The sequence below is a fragment of the Camelus dromedarius genome, chromosome 8 (assembly GCF_036321535.1).
Source record: "Camelus dromedarius isolate mCamDro1 chromosome 8, mCamDro1.pat, whole genome shotgun sequence".
NCBI classification, from domain to species: Eukaryota; Metazoa; Chordata; class Mammalia; order Artiodactyla; family Camelidae; genus Camelus; species Camelus dromedarius.
The window spans coordinates 81,016,037-81,031,257 of NC_087443.1; the positions used below are offsets into that span (position 1 = coordinate 81,016,037).

General features: G+C 53.7%; 1 protein-coding gene across 4 annotated transcripts in view; it reads left to right on the top strand.

Annotated features, from left to right (window-relative positions):
- Nucleotides 1-15,221, top strand: part of MGMT (O-6-methylguanine-DNA methyltransferase) — a 230,936-nt gene that overhangs the window by 187,399 nt on the left and 28,316 nt on the right. For all 4 annotated transcript variants that reach the window (XM_031461997.2, XM_064488542.1, XM_010993022.3 and 1 more), the window contains one exon: nucleotides 7,691-7,851. In XM_031461997.2, coding sequence (XP_031317857.1) covers nucleotides 7,691-7,851 — 161 coding nt within the window. The remainder of the gene's footprint in view (nucleotides 1-7,690; nucleotides 7,852-15,221) is intronic.

Below are 15,221 nucleotides of genomic sequence, written 5' to 3' on the forward strand. Positions count from 1 at the left end.
CCCTCTGCGCTGATTAGTTATTGCATAGAGTCTGGGCCTCAGTTTCCTCTTCTGAACGCAGAGACAGTAATGCCTCCCGCAAGGGTTACTGGGGGATAAGTACAGAAGCGTGTTCAACTGTATGTGTGGCTCATGTTAGGCACTCAGTAAGCAGCTGGGAGGTGTTACACAGGGTTTACTTTGAGTCACTTCCGTGTGGTTGACCCTCAGCTTGGTGGACCCAACCTTTCCAAAGTGCCGTGTTGCACGGTGAAGGTGTGAGACGGAGGAATGCTCTGCCCTGAGACTTGCATAGTCAGGTGCCTTAGCGGTGGCTGACCTCGGCTGTGCTGTGGGGAGTTGGGGTATTAAATTGCATGGTGGGGAACCAGGCGTCCTTTACCCGTCTTGTCCCCGTGCCCGGGGATGTTCCTATTCTCTGCTACTTCCTTTTTCTCTCAACGCGAGCCTGTGGTGGAGAGCAAAGGGCCTCGACGGACGTTGGCTCATCTCTGTCCCTAAAATCTTACGTCCCAGAGCGGCCCCTGTTTGAAACCCGTGTTTCCTTTTCCCTTAGGTGGCCTTGCAAAATCTAATCTAAATCTGGCCTTCTGCGCTGTCATCCTGTCCTGTGGGCACAGACGTTGATTTTCTTATCTTGGCAGGTGAAGGAAGGAGTCTGACTCCTCTGTCTCTCCCACGCCCACAGCGCCCACAGCAGAGCAGAGCAAGGCCAGAGAGTCTCTGAGTGCGTCAGAGGGGCAGCTGCGGGGAGTCCAGGTGGCCCAGCAGAGAGACACCAGGCGGTAGCAGACACTCAGAGCAGGTGGCTGCTGCTCTGGACCGGGTGCGTTACAGAGTTAGCCTGAAAGGCTCTCTCAGCTGACCAGATGCCCCTCTTGAAATCTGTATCCAGAATTGAGACGTGCCATTCTTGTTCGCGGACTGATTCCTTCTTCGTTTTCTCCTGGGAGAAGGGAGCAGAACTGTTGAATCACACAGCTACCTAACCCCAAAGATCCTTTGGGGGAAAGGGTCTCTTGAGGGAGCACCAAGAATTTGATGAGACTAATGGAATGACTCTTTAAAAATGTTATATTTTTACAGATTTTTTCAACAAATGAACTGAATGTATCCTTGACAGAATTGTAATAAATCTACTTCAGCAGCGATTTTATTAGGACTTTTTATTCCACTTTTATATTAGCTATTATTTCTTTTTAAAACTGTTTCATTGCTGATGTGCAAGCATCTTACGTGTAAGAAGCTAAATTACTCTGGGAAAGAGGACTGTACCTCTCCTATGTGTGCAGAGCGTTCCAGAGCTCCTTTGTTCACTGCTTCGGCGGTGAAAACAAACGCAACACAGACATAAGGCTATTTGAACTCTTTATTTGCCACGTTTACAATATTAATAACAGCGTTTCTAGAAGTTGTCACATCAAGTAAAAGATCTTCATTCCAGGGTGTCTTTGGGGGCCGAATGGAGACTGGATGCATGCATTTAATAAATTGTAGTCTCAAGTAGTCATTTTTGTAAATAATTAGTTTCGGTGGAAGAATAAGTTAGCATATTGTATGCATCTAATGTTGCAAATGTACACACAGCAAACTTTGCTATTAATCAACAGTCGAGCACCGCAAGTGGGGTCTCATACATAATGAATTGTGCTTAAACCTCATGGGTTTCTTGATAGAAAAATAAAAGAAAACACAAGTGTAGTAAGCTTTTGAATAAAATTTAACTAGATTGCTCTGCATCCTGTAATTGTTTTGGAATCATTAGGGACCTGATAATTCATCTATAGTTTTGGGGTGTTTTTATCTTCATCTGTCAAATACTAGAGATTTTTAATGATATGTTAAAGTGTTGATAAAATACAGTTTTCCTTTTAACAACTGGAACATTTAGGGGAGAAAGTAGACGGGCTTTTTTAAGGCATTCTAGTCTGCCAAGTGTACTGCTTGAATTGTCTCTTAAAGATATGTTTTATTACAGCTGATGTATTTTCAAGAATCAATTATTTTTAAAAAGAAAAGACATACAGTTCATAAATAAGAACCTCATTTAGAGAGGAGTTGAAAATTTACATAAAATTTTCGCTGCGTTTCTGGCGCGTGTTTTAAAATGCGACAGTGAATTCCTCTGTAGTTTTGTTTGGGTTCTGAATCTGACGTTAATTTGAGCCCCACATTTTGAGGGCCTGGGATGCCCATTAAAAACTGGTCTCTAATGTTAACTTATCTGTGACCACCCAGAAGGTGAGGGAATTGGGGCCCAGTTAAATTTTAAACTGCGTCTTCCTCTCCATAATGTTGACCTTGGGACGTGAGCCACTGGTGGCCTATGGTAGCGTCATCAGTGTAGAATTCATCGGAGGGGGTGGTGGTGGGGTGGCAGGCGTGCAGCCCGGGGCAGGATTTCCGTCTCTGCTGTGAACCGGGTGGTGACACCTCCGTGAGGCTTTGCTGAGCCGACCGTCGGAACTCCAGCTCGCCCTCCTGTTGGCTTCCTGGAAGGGTGGGGGGGCCACCTTCGGTGCGCAGGCCTCTTGTGTGTGACAGGAGCCTCTTCCTCTGCCTCCGCCGCTGCGGAAGCGTCTTTGGAAACAGGCAGTGAAACCAACACGTGACAGTCGGCAAGCTCATGGGTCAGTGGCAGGCGCTCTCGCCCCAGGGACTTGAAGTGCAAGTGTCGGTTGTATCTGTCACTTGTATGTAAATGTAGGTGCCTTGCTGGTGCTTCATACAGCGCGTTCATCTCCTCGCTTCCTCCCACCGTGGAGTACCTGTTGCTCTGGGACGGGGTGAGAAAGCAGGAGGACAGCCCGCGAACCCTGCAGAGCGGTGCCTCCGCCTTTGGCCCCGCCGTGTGTCCGTCGATGCGCCCGTGGACACGCCTCTTGTTTTTCACCTTTGGCCCACTCAGTTGTATCGTTTGAGGTCTGTGTTTCTTATTACTGGCATTGACACTTTTTCCTTTTCCTACCCTGTGTCCTAATGTAAGTCTAGAGAGTTGAAATAATTGTATAAACTCCGTCACACCTGCACAGCGCCGCTGCCCAAATGGCGCCAGCCACCGGGCAGTGTCACGGAGCCGTCCCTTTCGCTGTTCGTCATCAGGTGACAAGGAGAGTCCAGTGGGTGTGGGAAGGGCTCCGTGAACACACCCCTCAGGAGAGGCGCCCACACCTCGGGGCTTTCCCTTCCCCGCCCCTGCCCTCCCCGCCTGCCCCGTGTGACTACAGACCCCAAGTCGATACTTCTGCCTGCTGATAAGCCTTGTACCTGATGGGTCCTCAGTAATTGCTTGAATGGAATCAAACCACTAAACTTAGGTGGCATCTAGAGTTCAAAGGCTTTATTCAGCTTTCTCATTTTAAAAAACAAAGAGATCTTTACTGAAAGCAGGTAGCGTGATTTGTCCTCAGTCCTACCGCTGGAAGAAACGCATCTGAGCTTCAGCAGGGAGTTGTAATTAAATGCGGGGTAAATCCTTCAGACACAGACACAGGGACTCTGCCAGAGGCCCGCCGAGCGGGACGCGACTGCGCTTCCCGGTGCCCGTCGGCGGGGTCTCCACACGGCGCTCCTCACGCCTCCTCTCCTGCAGTTCTGCCTGCCTGCACCTGAGGCCTGCGCGCTGCCCCTGGGTACCGGACCCCCACCCTGCACACCGTGTCCTGGGGGCCGGAGGAGCCGAGGGTGCCACCGGGTGCCTGAGCGGCGTGCAGCCGGGGCTCAGGGCGCCTGTTCACCCTCAAGGTTGTGTTACAGCGTCCGTGCGCTTTCTTGCAAACTGGTCTCCCAGCCTTGCTAGAGGACACCTTCAGGGCGCCTCGCTGCCAAATTCCATATGGTCTCAGAAGAATACGAGCCTTTGTAACTCTCTTCTTGGGCGACCCTCCAGCGTCACCAGTTAACATTCCCAAACCATAGGACCCTCATCCTTGCAAGAGAGAGATGTTGGGAAGATACTGGGGTCAGAAAGAGGAGTGGCGCTGGGACGCCCAGCACCCCCGGCAGATGTCACACAGCCCACCCGCTGGGCGTGACTGAGGGTGCTGGCCAGACAGGAGTGGCTGGGGACTGGGGGCCTGTTCTCTTCCAGCAGACCGCTTTAAGCCCAGTACGTGGTGTCTGAATGTCTGCGGGGAGCAGGGCTCTCTCAGCAACGAGGAGTCTGATTCTTGACCACCAGTGGAGTCCTGTGGCCCCCAGGAGCCTGAGCACCCACGTCTCCCACCCAGCTGGGTGGGCTTAAAGTGTCGGCACGCTTGTGATGTGGGACGGACTGGCAGGCGCAGAGCTGGGAGCGCTCAGTCAGCTGTCCTGGTGGCGGGCCGCCTCCATCCGTCCCCTGCAGGGCTAGACCCTGAGCGCGCCGTCCAGTGGGTTCAGCCAGCCCGGGCGCTTTGCCCGCGGCGGCCTCTCACCTGCTGCCCAGCCGGTTCCTGGCGCCGCGGTACCTGCGCGGGCAGCTGCTCTCTGCGCCCGGGCCGGTGCGCGCCCTCGCTGGACGCACACCTGGGCGGGGGGCCAGCTACAGCCAGGCAGGGCTTCCCGCACGCGTGACCTTTGTCCACAGCCCATGTCATTTCCACATGGCTGTGTCACCTTCTGGTCCCCCAACTCCCCTGAGGGTGATGCAACCCTCTCCCCTCTTGTTCACATCCAAGCCGGGGTCTTGAAGGGCGAGCTTCGTGCGTGGTGTGGGGGCAGTCACCCCTTGAGCACCTTCCACTCACGTGTCTAGGGCTGTGAGGCTGGGGTTCTCCTAGTAAACTTGGGTGAGGTGTCGCCACCAGCTGTGCTCACAACACTTCGGAAGTTTGTCCTGGAGCCTTTCGCCTGCTTCTCCCGTCCCGATGTGGGTTGACGGGCAGGTTGATATCAAAACAAACGCGAAATGCAGTTCAACACCAGATCGTTCTTCCTCCAAGCCCAGGAGGGCAGAGGGGCAGGCTGCCTCTCGGGGTCAGACTCCAGGACAGCGTCACCCAGCACTCTCCGTCCGACACCCCAGTGTGCCAGGAGCACCCCCTGAAGGCAGTACACCGTGGTCCTGTTCCTACAGGGTCCCTGGGTTGACGACAGTTGCGTATTTCTTGAAGAAACCCTTAAACTGAACCATTTGTGACTTTGCTGTAAGGTACCCAGTGCTCGCCATTGTTATGTTAAAAAGCTCGACAAAGGCAAATTCCTTTTCCAGCCACCAGCCAGCCCTCTTGTGCCACGTTAGAGGACTCCACTGTCATGACATCGGCCCCAGGGTTGCTCTTACTGAGGACATCCTGGGAGAAGGTCTCGGGCAGATTGACGCTGACCTTGGCCTCTGTGTTGGCCCCGCGGCGTCGGGATGGTCTCTCCTGTCTCCACCTGCAGGGCTGGCTTCCTGCCTGCTCCTGGGGGCGGGCGCCCGCACAGCGGGGCTTCCCTGCGACGAGTGTGTGCATTTGAGCGCTAGGTGAGTCGCTAGGCTCCCAAGGACGGCGTGGATGTGGGATTTAAACGAGTGTGGGCCATGGAGCCCATAATGATTGGGGTTTCAGGGCTTGTCGGTGGGGAGACAGGAGAAACTCCTCCACGATGAGAGGGGCCGTTAGTGATGCTGTGGTCCTGTCACACCGCAGCTCTTCCAGGGACGAGCAGAGCGCGGTTGCAGGAGAGGGCAGGGCAGGGAATAAATTTCATTTTATTGTAGAAATGGAAATTTGTGTCATGGCTTTAAAAATCTGGTTTTATGTGTGTGTTTAAAGCCATTCATTTTAAATGTAGCACCATAAATCCTTGCTTCGGAATCAAAGCTGTTTAATTACATTTCACCCATGAATAGTTATCTAATGCCAATAGAGAAAGAGTTAAAAAGGAGAACTACAGAGTAAATCAGAGGTTGAGATCTTTAGCACAAGCATAAAAAATCAATTTAAGATGAATTTTACTACTATAAAAATTCTTCAAATATCCTTTTAAGAGAGGGAAATGCTCGGAAACACAGCTCACATTTCAATTCCCTTAGCGACCCGGAGGAAGCGGCCAGCAGCGTGGGCAGTGCCCCAGGACGCCCACCGCTCCCTGGCCCTTCCCGACACCGCTGAGCGGAGCGGGGCGTTGGAGTAAGACTCACGACTCCCGGAAGCAAGCAGGTGGCCGGTGGGCACAGACGCCCCAGACCCTCAGTTGAAGATTCTGTCTCCTGCACTGTGTGCCCCCGACGCGGGGAGCCCTGTTGACAGCGTGTGACGGCCGAGCAGACCCCCCATCCCTGGAGACCACCCAGGCCTGCATGTCACCTGCCTTTGCTGCTGCCTCCACTGGCACCCCCACCCCGCCCGGCTCTGCGGAAGGTGCCAGGCCAAGGTGGTGACGCTGGGGTCCTGAGGCGTCCCGGGCCCTCTCCTGCTCCCCACAGGGTCAAGGGCGCTGACATGCGGTTTGAGCGCGGGCACCTGCGTGCTCCCTGGGTGTGTTCTTTGTCTGGAGGGAGCTCGGTCACCCCGTCTCTCCGCAACCCCGTGAGCAGGACGGCAGAGCACGTGGCCCTTCTCTGTCTTTCTTTCCTACTCCATCAGCACACTGTCACTCAGTAAGTGGGAAGCAGAGCAGCAAGAGAGTGACCAGGAGTTTCTCTGATGGGAAAACATTTCAGGCCAGCACAGGACAGAAGTCCCCTCCTTTCTATGGCAGACGCCCCAGTGGAGAGAGAAACCAGGGCAACAAGAAGACAGTTTCCATCTCATGGGAATTTCTGCGGGATGGCATTCTGCTGCCGGCTCTGCAGGCCCCTCTCTGCCTGTGCAGTGAGCCCATCCGTGCGGCCCCCTCCTCGCCCCCTGCCAAAGCCGGCAGCCTGCAGGAGCCCTGGGCCTGCTCGGTTCAGCTGTGTTGTCCGCAGGACCGCCCGGATGGCCAGCGGTGCCGGGCCTGGGCCTCAGCGGCCCCTGTCTCCCTGGGCATCTTGGTGGGCTCATTTCTCCTTTATCCATTCATTCCCAGCTTCCTTCCTTGCCACCACTCACAGTCATGTGCTTACACAGCCTTCCCCAACCCCCCAACTCCATTTGTGGAAAACGGCGTGAAGGGGACCTCTGTGCATCCCATCCAGGGAAGTTTATTTCTGGAAAGATGCAAGGACCTTGGAGACTCAGACCTGTGGACGCTGAGGCCCGGACCCCAGCACAGGACTGCTTGCTCGTGAGACTCTGCTTAAAGGTCTCGGCCGCTCCCCGCTGCTTGTAGGATGGTGCGTGCGCATTTCCAAACCTGCACAGCCCTGCACGCGCTGGGGCCCCGCTCCTCCTGAGGCGGGCTCAGGCCCGTGTCCCTGGGCACTCCAGCCGCACCTGTCACACCTGTGCTGCGCCGGGCCAAGTGGGCGTGGCCTCCCCACTTCATTCGGGCGCCCGCCCCCGGGGGTGCTGGGGTGGGGGGCCTCAGGAAGAGCTCATCGCACCCACGTCGCAGTGGCTCACCTGCTAGGGTGCCCTCCCTCCTAATTGCCTCGTGTCAAAGACTGTGTCTCTGAAAGCCTGGAGGCGGAAATGTGGGTGAAGTAGCACCCAGGCGTCTCGCACCCTGTGCTCCCGCCGTCATCCCCTGCTGTCCCAGCACCCGTGGTACATGCAGCTAGTCGAGACGCCCCCGGCCAGGTGCAGTGGCGTTCCCCGTGTGCTTCTTGAGGTGTATTAAGGTCTTGTTATCCCTTTTGCAGCCCCGCGGAGGCCCCCACCAGTCCTGAGATGCCCGGAGGCCCAGAGGGAATGACGGAGCCCCTGACGCAGTGCGCGGCCTGGCTGGAGGCCTATTTCCACAAGCCCGCAGTCCTGGAGGAGCTCCCGGTGCCGGCCCTTCACCATCCCATTTTCCAGCAAGGTCAGTAACCCAGCCGCCTCGCGGTGCGCCGCTCAGGGAGCTTGACTTATGACCGCTCACTTAGATCACAGCTCCCTTTATTGACTGTGCAAACTCAGTGTCTTCACATCACCTAAACAGAGACAGCACGTGGCCACGCGGCAAACATAAGAGTTCGCCATCCCCACGCGTTCCAAGTGGCTGTGTTAGTTTTGGCACACGGTCGCATAATTCTTGGCTAAGGCAGTAAAAATGATCCATGCAGATCGACTCCTGACTCTGGCTGGCTGAAAGGTTTAAACAGGAACACATCTGAATGGCAGTAAATTTTTCAATAAGCTTATTGTTAACTTAAACTATCTGCTTGCCAACAGCACAGAAAATGAGGCTTGTACATGGACAATTAGCCACTTCCATAAACTCAGTTGGTGACACTTAAATCCGTGCGGGTAGCAGCATCCTGTCTCCTTGACTAAGTTTTCAATTTAATTTCTCAAACTTACATAGTTAGATGCTATATTCTTAAGGGATGAATTGAGAACTTACTGTCTACATGCAGGATGCTAACGGCACATAAAGTCTGTGATAACCTAAAAACATTTTCCCAGACGTTCCTTTTTAAGCTTTTGTTTGGAACTTAATTATGGCAACTAAAGTCATTCCAGACACATACCAGAGGTTATTTTGCGTAGTGATTTTTTTCATAGTCGTTTTAATATAAACAAGTGTGTATTTACATACAGATATATACGTGTGCGTGTGTGCACTTAAGGAAAAAAATTACCCTGAGATTTTAGACGAGGTCAATCTAAAGCAGTCTTGAATTTCAAAATGGAATTTACTAGGTAAGTTTAATGGTATTCTAATTGCGGCTGTGGTTTCAGCAAAAATGAACGTGACGATGGAGTAGAGTGTTCAGGGGAAGCAGGAAAAAGCTCCAGAAAGCTGAGCCAATACCCGAGCTGACACACAGGGTCGGGCGAGTGACCAGATAGACCCTCTGACAGTTCTGCTCGTGATGACCTGAAAGTGAACAGGGGCACTCGGGTCACACAGGGCTGTCTCCAGAAGGTTCCTTTCTGTGGGGTCTCCAGAACGTCCAGAAGGGCGTCTCGAGGACAAGGCGTGGGAGCTGGAGGGGCTTTGCCCCACGTCTACACATGTCCAGAAACCCTCCACCATCCGCATCACGAACGGGGCCCTCGCGGTCCAGGTGGTGCCCTACAGACGCCTGGCCGCCCCAGCCCAGCGCTCGCCCACCTGCCCGGGTCTCCCCTCTCCCACACCCCCGTCCACACAGGGTGTGGGAGGCGCCCCGCATGCCCACCTCCCACGTGCCAGGTGCAGGGTGGGGGTCTTGCTCCGCGCTTTCAGGAGCTCAGATGTGGGTCTGTCTGTAAAGCAGAGGCTTGCAAATCTTCGACGGTGAGCTCGTCCATCTCCTACAGCCGTTGGGGGATTACTGCGCTGCCAGCGGGAGCAGGAAAGAGCTGGCCAAGCTGCTTTCCTTGCCTTTAAGTCTGTCAAACAAGTGAGCTGAAATTTAAGCTTCAGGAAATTTCAGAGCAGAAAAATTAGGAAACCAGGGCAGGAGGCATCTGTACGATCTCCTGGGGGTCAGGCAGGGGGTAAGCTTGTAAAAGCCTCCAGTCCTGTCCACAGTGCCTGAAGACCACACTCACCCCGCCGCCTGCCTTCCCGGCTCTGGGCCCAAGCTTGGTCACCTCCTCTGCCAGCCGGCCACGGTCACGATCACAGTCATGGTCACGGTCAGGCTAGGCACCCAGGACAAGCAGCAAGTAGCTGTTGAGACAAGGATGAAGGCTGTCCAGCCACCCCAGTTGCCCGCCCCCTGTCGGAGAAGCCCTGCAGTGCTGGCGGGCACCTGAGACTGGGCCGAGTCCCCTCCAGCTGGGTTCCAGGGTGGGGGCCGGGGTCCCGGGCAGGCCGGCCTGCTGACAGGCAGTGGGGGCTGCAGGGCCAGCGCCCCCAGGCCACAGCGTGTGCCCACCAGCTTTCTCTCATTTGGCTGAGTCACGTCTCCTGGGCAGGGACCAGGTGTGTGGCTTTTATGGCTTAAGGAGGGAGGTGGTGGGTGGTTATAACACGACCACTAGCACGTAGTTAATTGGCATTGACCCCCGGATGTGGTGACGCCCCCTCCATCCAGCGGTAGCTGGCTTTGCTCTCTCTCTGCTCCGTGCCCATGGCCGGTGAAACCACGGCACGTGGGAAGGCGCCTCAGAGCCTCGGAGCTGCTGGCAGCTGTGGATCCACAGGATGAAGGAGGCAGGATGGGTGCATCTGTCGTGGAATAAACGCTTCCTGGACGGACTTCTCTGTGCATCTCAGATTGTGAATATGTTCAGCAAATGTCTGGATGTCATTTTTCATCACATTCCTCTGAGATTTAGACCAGGTCTACCTATTTCAGTTTGTTCAGAAACAAGGAGATGACTGGCCCCAGCCCTGCCCCTCCCTGGGTCCCAGCGTCCCCCCAACCCGCTCGGCCCCCGCTCTTCGCAGGGCCCGCCTGTGAGGCTCCGGCCCTGCCCCGACCCACTCTGTGGGCCCAGCTAGCCCAGCCCCGGCCTGGCCTGTGGCCCAGAGGTCCCGCTGTGCTGGGATGGGACCACTCGCCCATCAGGATGCTTCCGAGAGATGAGTGTGCTGCTCGCCGTGGGCCCGTTTTGTAAGGCGAGTCACAAAACTGTGCTGAGTTGAACCAGATGGAACTGCCGTTTTTGTAGGGTAAAACATCAAATATGGGAAATTTCACATCCATCAACTTCTTATCTTGGGGCATTTCCGAAGTCTGAGTAGTAACAAGTTAATTATCTGGGCATTTCTACCAAGGAACCATTAAGCGGTCCCCCTGCCCAGCGGTCTGGAAGCCTGGGGGGCTGCCTTTGGGGCCACAACAGGTGGGCTCCCTCTGTGGGAAAGGGAGGTCCCGGTTACTGCGGGGGAGCTGCCCCGTGCGGGCGAAGTAAGCACAAGGTGAGTGTGAATGAGGGTGGTTCTAATTCCGCCTGAGACTGTGTTTTAGTCACTTAATTTCAAAACCAGAAATTAATATTTTGTAGGGTTGGGTTTTGTTTGTTTGTTTGTTTTTGTGTTTTGCTAACGAGCCAGCCCTCTTGTAACACAACGAAGCATTTTTAGGGAAGTCAGGTCCTCTCCATAAACCTCTTACAAGGGTCAGCTTTGTTTATCTTGAATTCAGTCTTCTCCAAACATAGTTATTTAATGAAGCCATTATTCTTGAAATAAATCTTACTGTTTCTTTCACAATGAAATAGCATTTAAGCTTATTTTCTGTTAATACTCCCTAACTTCTTTCTGTTTACTTATTTTAAAAATGCAGCTTCTGTGTATAACATGCATCTCACTGTTTATAGCCTCGGAGGTCAATGGCAGAGGCAGTTAGAATGACTAAGGAAGGCGGTGCCAGAACGCAGTATTTCACAATGAGTTCAGGAAAAGGGGGGCCTGCAGAAAACCAAGATCACGTTCAGGTTTACAATGTGTGTAGACACTTTCTGCCCCTTCTCAGCCCTTCTGCCCTCCCCTCCCGGCAGGCGTGGCCAAGCAGGTGGGTGGCAGCCCCACCCGCACTCTAACCCTGGGGCTTTGTGCTTTTTTCTGCCAGGCTGGGTGGGAGCTCCCCGGGGACAGCCCCCCCCCCAAGGACCCTGGCTGGGGAAGGACCAACCTGGTCCGTGACCCCCGGGGCAAGTGCGCAGGACCTCAGCCGTCCTTCCTGCACCATCTCACACACAGTGGTTTTCAACAGATGAGTTCCAAGTTTTCTCTTTAAAGTGGCTGCAATGTTCCCTTTTAAATGAAATATTTAACACTTTAATAATTCCTTCGTCACAGCTGTTAGCTTGTAGCTATGAAATCCAGTTGCATGGCAGCAGTAAAATCTGCATTTTTTTAACCCGCTGGCTAGAAGGAAGTTTTTTGCACCTCCTACTCCAGGGCCTTGAAGAGGATTCTCGTGTTCCTGTGTCTCTGTCGAACCCTCTTTCAAAGGGGCCTCTGGAAAGTCCTGCCACGCAGTCAGTCAGGGAAAGGCCCCTTCAGGGTGAGTTAATCTCCCCACTGTGTCCCGGATGAGGCCCCACCGTGCCTTTCCATGGGGCACGTGGGTCCTGCAGGGCAGTCCGACCACGAGGAGGAGGGGACAGCGTCACTACCTCGAGTCCTAACTGCAGATAGGCCTTGGAAACTAAAAATCCCTCCCGGACAGCCGAGCGAGGGCTGCCAGCCCAGCCCAGCCCACCCCCCAGCCTCCACGGGATGCTGCCCCCCACTCCCCTGCTGCCACTCACGTCCAGGAAGTAGCACACCTGCCGGACCAGGCTGGCGGGCTCCCCAGGAGGAGGGCCTGGGCCCCCTTTGGTCAGTGTCCCACGAGCTGACTCTGGGGTTCTTGTCCCCACACACGTGGTGAGCCCCCCGGGTCTGCCGGCACGGGGCTGGGATGGAGACGGTGGGTGTTCTCTTAGCCTCCCCTCTGGACCCGCAGCAGGAGGCAGCTTCGTGCTTTCGGGCAGCTTGTGCTGGTATTTTTCTTCAACTTAAAAACAAAACCAAACAAAGACTTACCACCAATTTAAAGCAAACGTAATAGCTACAACAGAAAACGCTCTATGGGTTCAGGAGAGTCTCCCGCGTTTCAGGTGACGGCTTATAAAAGCTGTTACTGAGACATCACCTGGTGTACCTGGGAGGTTTGTGCGCCTTCCGGAGCCAGCGTGTTGATGAGAGCAAAAGCTCACGACGGCGCACTTAAATTAAGCAGGAAGGAGACTGCTGGTGAGAAGGTGCTGCTTTCAGCCCTGGAGCTGCTGAGCTGCAGTTCAGGGCAGACGCACGCGGACATCTGGGTCTGCGACCTTCCGAGGCTGAGGCCGGGGAAGGTGGAGGCGAAAGGACCGGATCAAAAGCCTGGGAGTGGGCGGCGGGCCCGGAAGAGGGTCAGGGCTGCCGGATCGATGCAGGGGGCCGCTGCCGGGCAACCCCTCTCCCCTGTCATGCGGAGTGAAACCCAGGCGTTTCTGGAGTTCAGGGCCCCAGAGAAAACAGACAAGTGGGAATGTTTATGAACAAAAGCAGGGCAGGACTCCGTGAAGGCCAAGGGCTAGGGGTGTAGGCGAGTCCTGGGGGCGACAGGGGTGGGAGCGCTGAGTCTGTCTGGGTGACTGTTTGCCGCTTAGCCTTCAGGACGTCATCAACCCGCCTCCCCGCTGCTGCCCCCCTAGGACCAGAGCCAGCCCCACATGCCCTCCTTCCCTTTGCAGAGCCGCTCAGAGGAGAGCCCTGCTTCCTCCGGACAGTCCCTCTGTCTGGCTTTCAGCTTGTCCTCTTCCTGGTGGACAGGAGCATCCTTCGTGGGCTCCTCAGCCACCCCCGCCCGCCTGGCCCCGTCCGTATCTGAGTATCTCATCACTTCTAGCCCCTCGGTGCAACACACTGTTAGAGTACTGGAATTCCGTGTCCCGGGCCAAGAGCTTCTCGGAGTTGGGGGCTCCCAGCCTGAACAGAAGGGTGGGCGTGCGGGAGGCTGGCCCAGCCAGCTCAGACGCAGTCGGTGCACCTCCCTGCGAGCTCTTCGGCTTGACTGAGCAACTGCTGTTGGCGTGTCGGCGACCGTCACGGGCCAGAGAGCCTGAGGTTCAGATTATGTCTTAGGTTCACTGTTTTGCAGTTTATTTTTGTGCAGTTTCCTGCCTGGCAATTGTCATTAGTACTTGCTTATTCTTTGTGCTGTGTAACCACATCTTGAACTGGGAGAGGGTGTTTTTTTTAACATTTCAACTGCTGTTTGTTCAAGCAAACAGCTTCTCACCTTAGTCTTGAACCCCTTCGTCTAGGGGTGTATGTATCAGAACGCTCTAGAAAACATGTCAGCAAGACTGTGCTTACAATTTCTGTACTTCTCACCCCTCCCCAAGGCACGCGAAAATCTTACCAGAGGCAAAAAATATACATACACATGTGCATATATACGTGTGTTTGTGTATCCATAGGCACATGTATACGTGTATATATAATGTGTGTGTGTATCCCCTATTTTGAGAATTACTGCTTTTAAGGGAATTTATTAAAATAGATCCCGTTGTTCTAAGTGCTTTGGCTGTGTGCTTCACCCAGTAAAGGTAACATTCCGAATTTAATCATGATTTTTGTTTGAGACGTAACTGTGCACATTTAGGAGTCCTTCTGCTGTTGTGATTAGCAGCTTAAATAGGTTCTAGGTGGTGTAAGCATGTCTCTGTGCTTCTGGAGCTTTGCACACAGCCAGGTGGAAAAGTAGATGAGAGAGTGTAATCCTTCCTCTTTTGATTTGCAAAGAGTGGGCAGGACAGGCTGCACCTGGACACCCCACTGTCAGGGCGTGAGGCCCCTGAGAGTCTGAAGAGTCTTGCCGGGTGCTGGCACTTTACCAGGAGACCCTAGGTTGGAGCATCGGCAGAGCTACCCAGAGCCTTCTTCTTGAGACCTGTGAGCGACGAGAGTGGCCAGCAGAGGGGAGGGGTCTCCAGGTTCCGGATGCGATCTCATTCTCCACGTGCCTGATGTAGGTCTTGTCCTGGGGGTGCGGTGATAGAGTTTAAGTATTCACATACCCTCACCGTGGATGGAAAGTGTGAGAAGATGCCCACCCCCTCCCATGGGAGAGAGGCCAGTCGTGGAGAGCTGCTCCTGAAATGCTGCAGTGGCTGGAATGGAACCAGCCTGCTGGGCTCCGGGGAAGTGCGTGGTGTCCCCGTGCAGAGAGCCCTCTGTCTAATCAGTAATTACCAGAGGCTCCTGGGAAGTCTAGTCCAGTGAAAGTTTTCTCCTAAATCTAAGAGGTGGTCGGATCCTACGTTCCCTGAGGTTTCCATAAATCAGGCAAAAAATTGAACTTGAGAATGCCTTCAATCAGGGCCACTGAGGTCACACAGTGTAATTTAACCAAGCTCAAAAGGTAACCAAAAGGTTGGTTTGAAAGTCAGCTACGTTCAAACCTTGTAGAATACAATGGCGTCTCTATTACAAATAAGTTGTACTTAAAATTGAAATTATTACAAGTGTCAGTTTTATGAGAAAATACATTAAAATATAAGTATTATCTCTAGTGTGATCATTAAACATCAAATCAGTGAAAGCTTCTATTAAAGGTAAAAATCATCCTAATTACACTCACACGTTTAGAGAGATCTTACCTGCAAGGTCCTCTGTTGGATTTGGGTGTATTTCACCTTAAAAAAGGAGAATCGGGTGTCTGCCTACTAGGAGAAGTAAATTACATTGTCACTGCAATGATTTTTCATTTGAAATGGGCTTGGAAAAATAGGAATCCACTAACAAGTCCATATTTTAAAGTGAAAAACCAA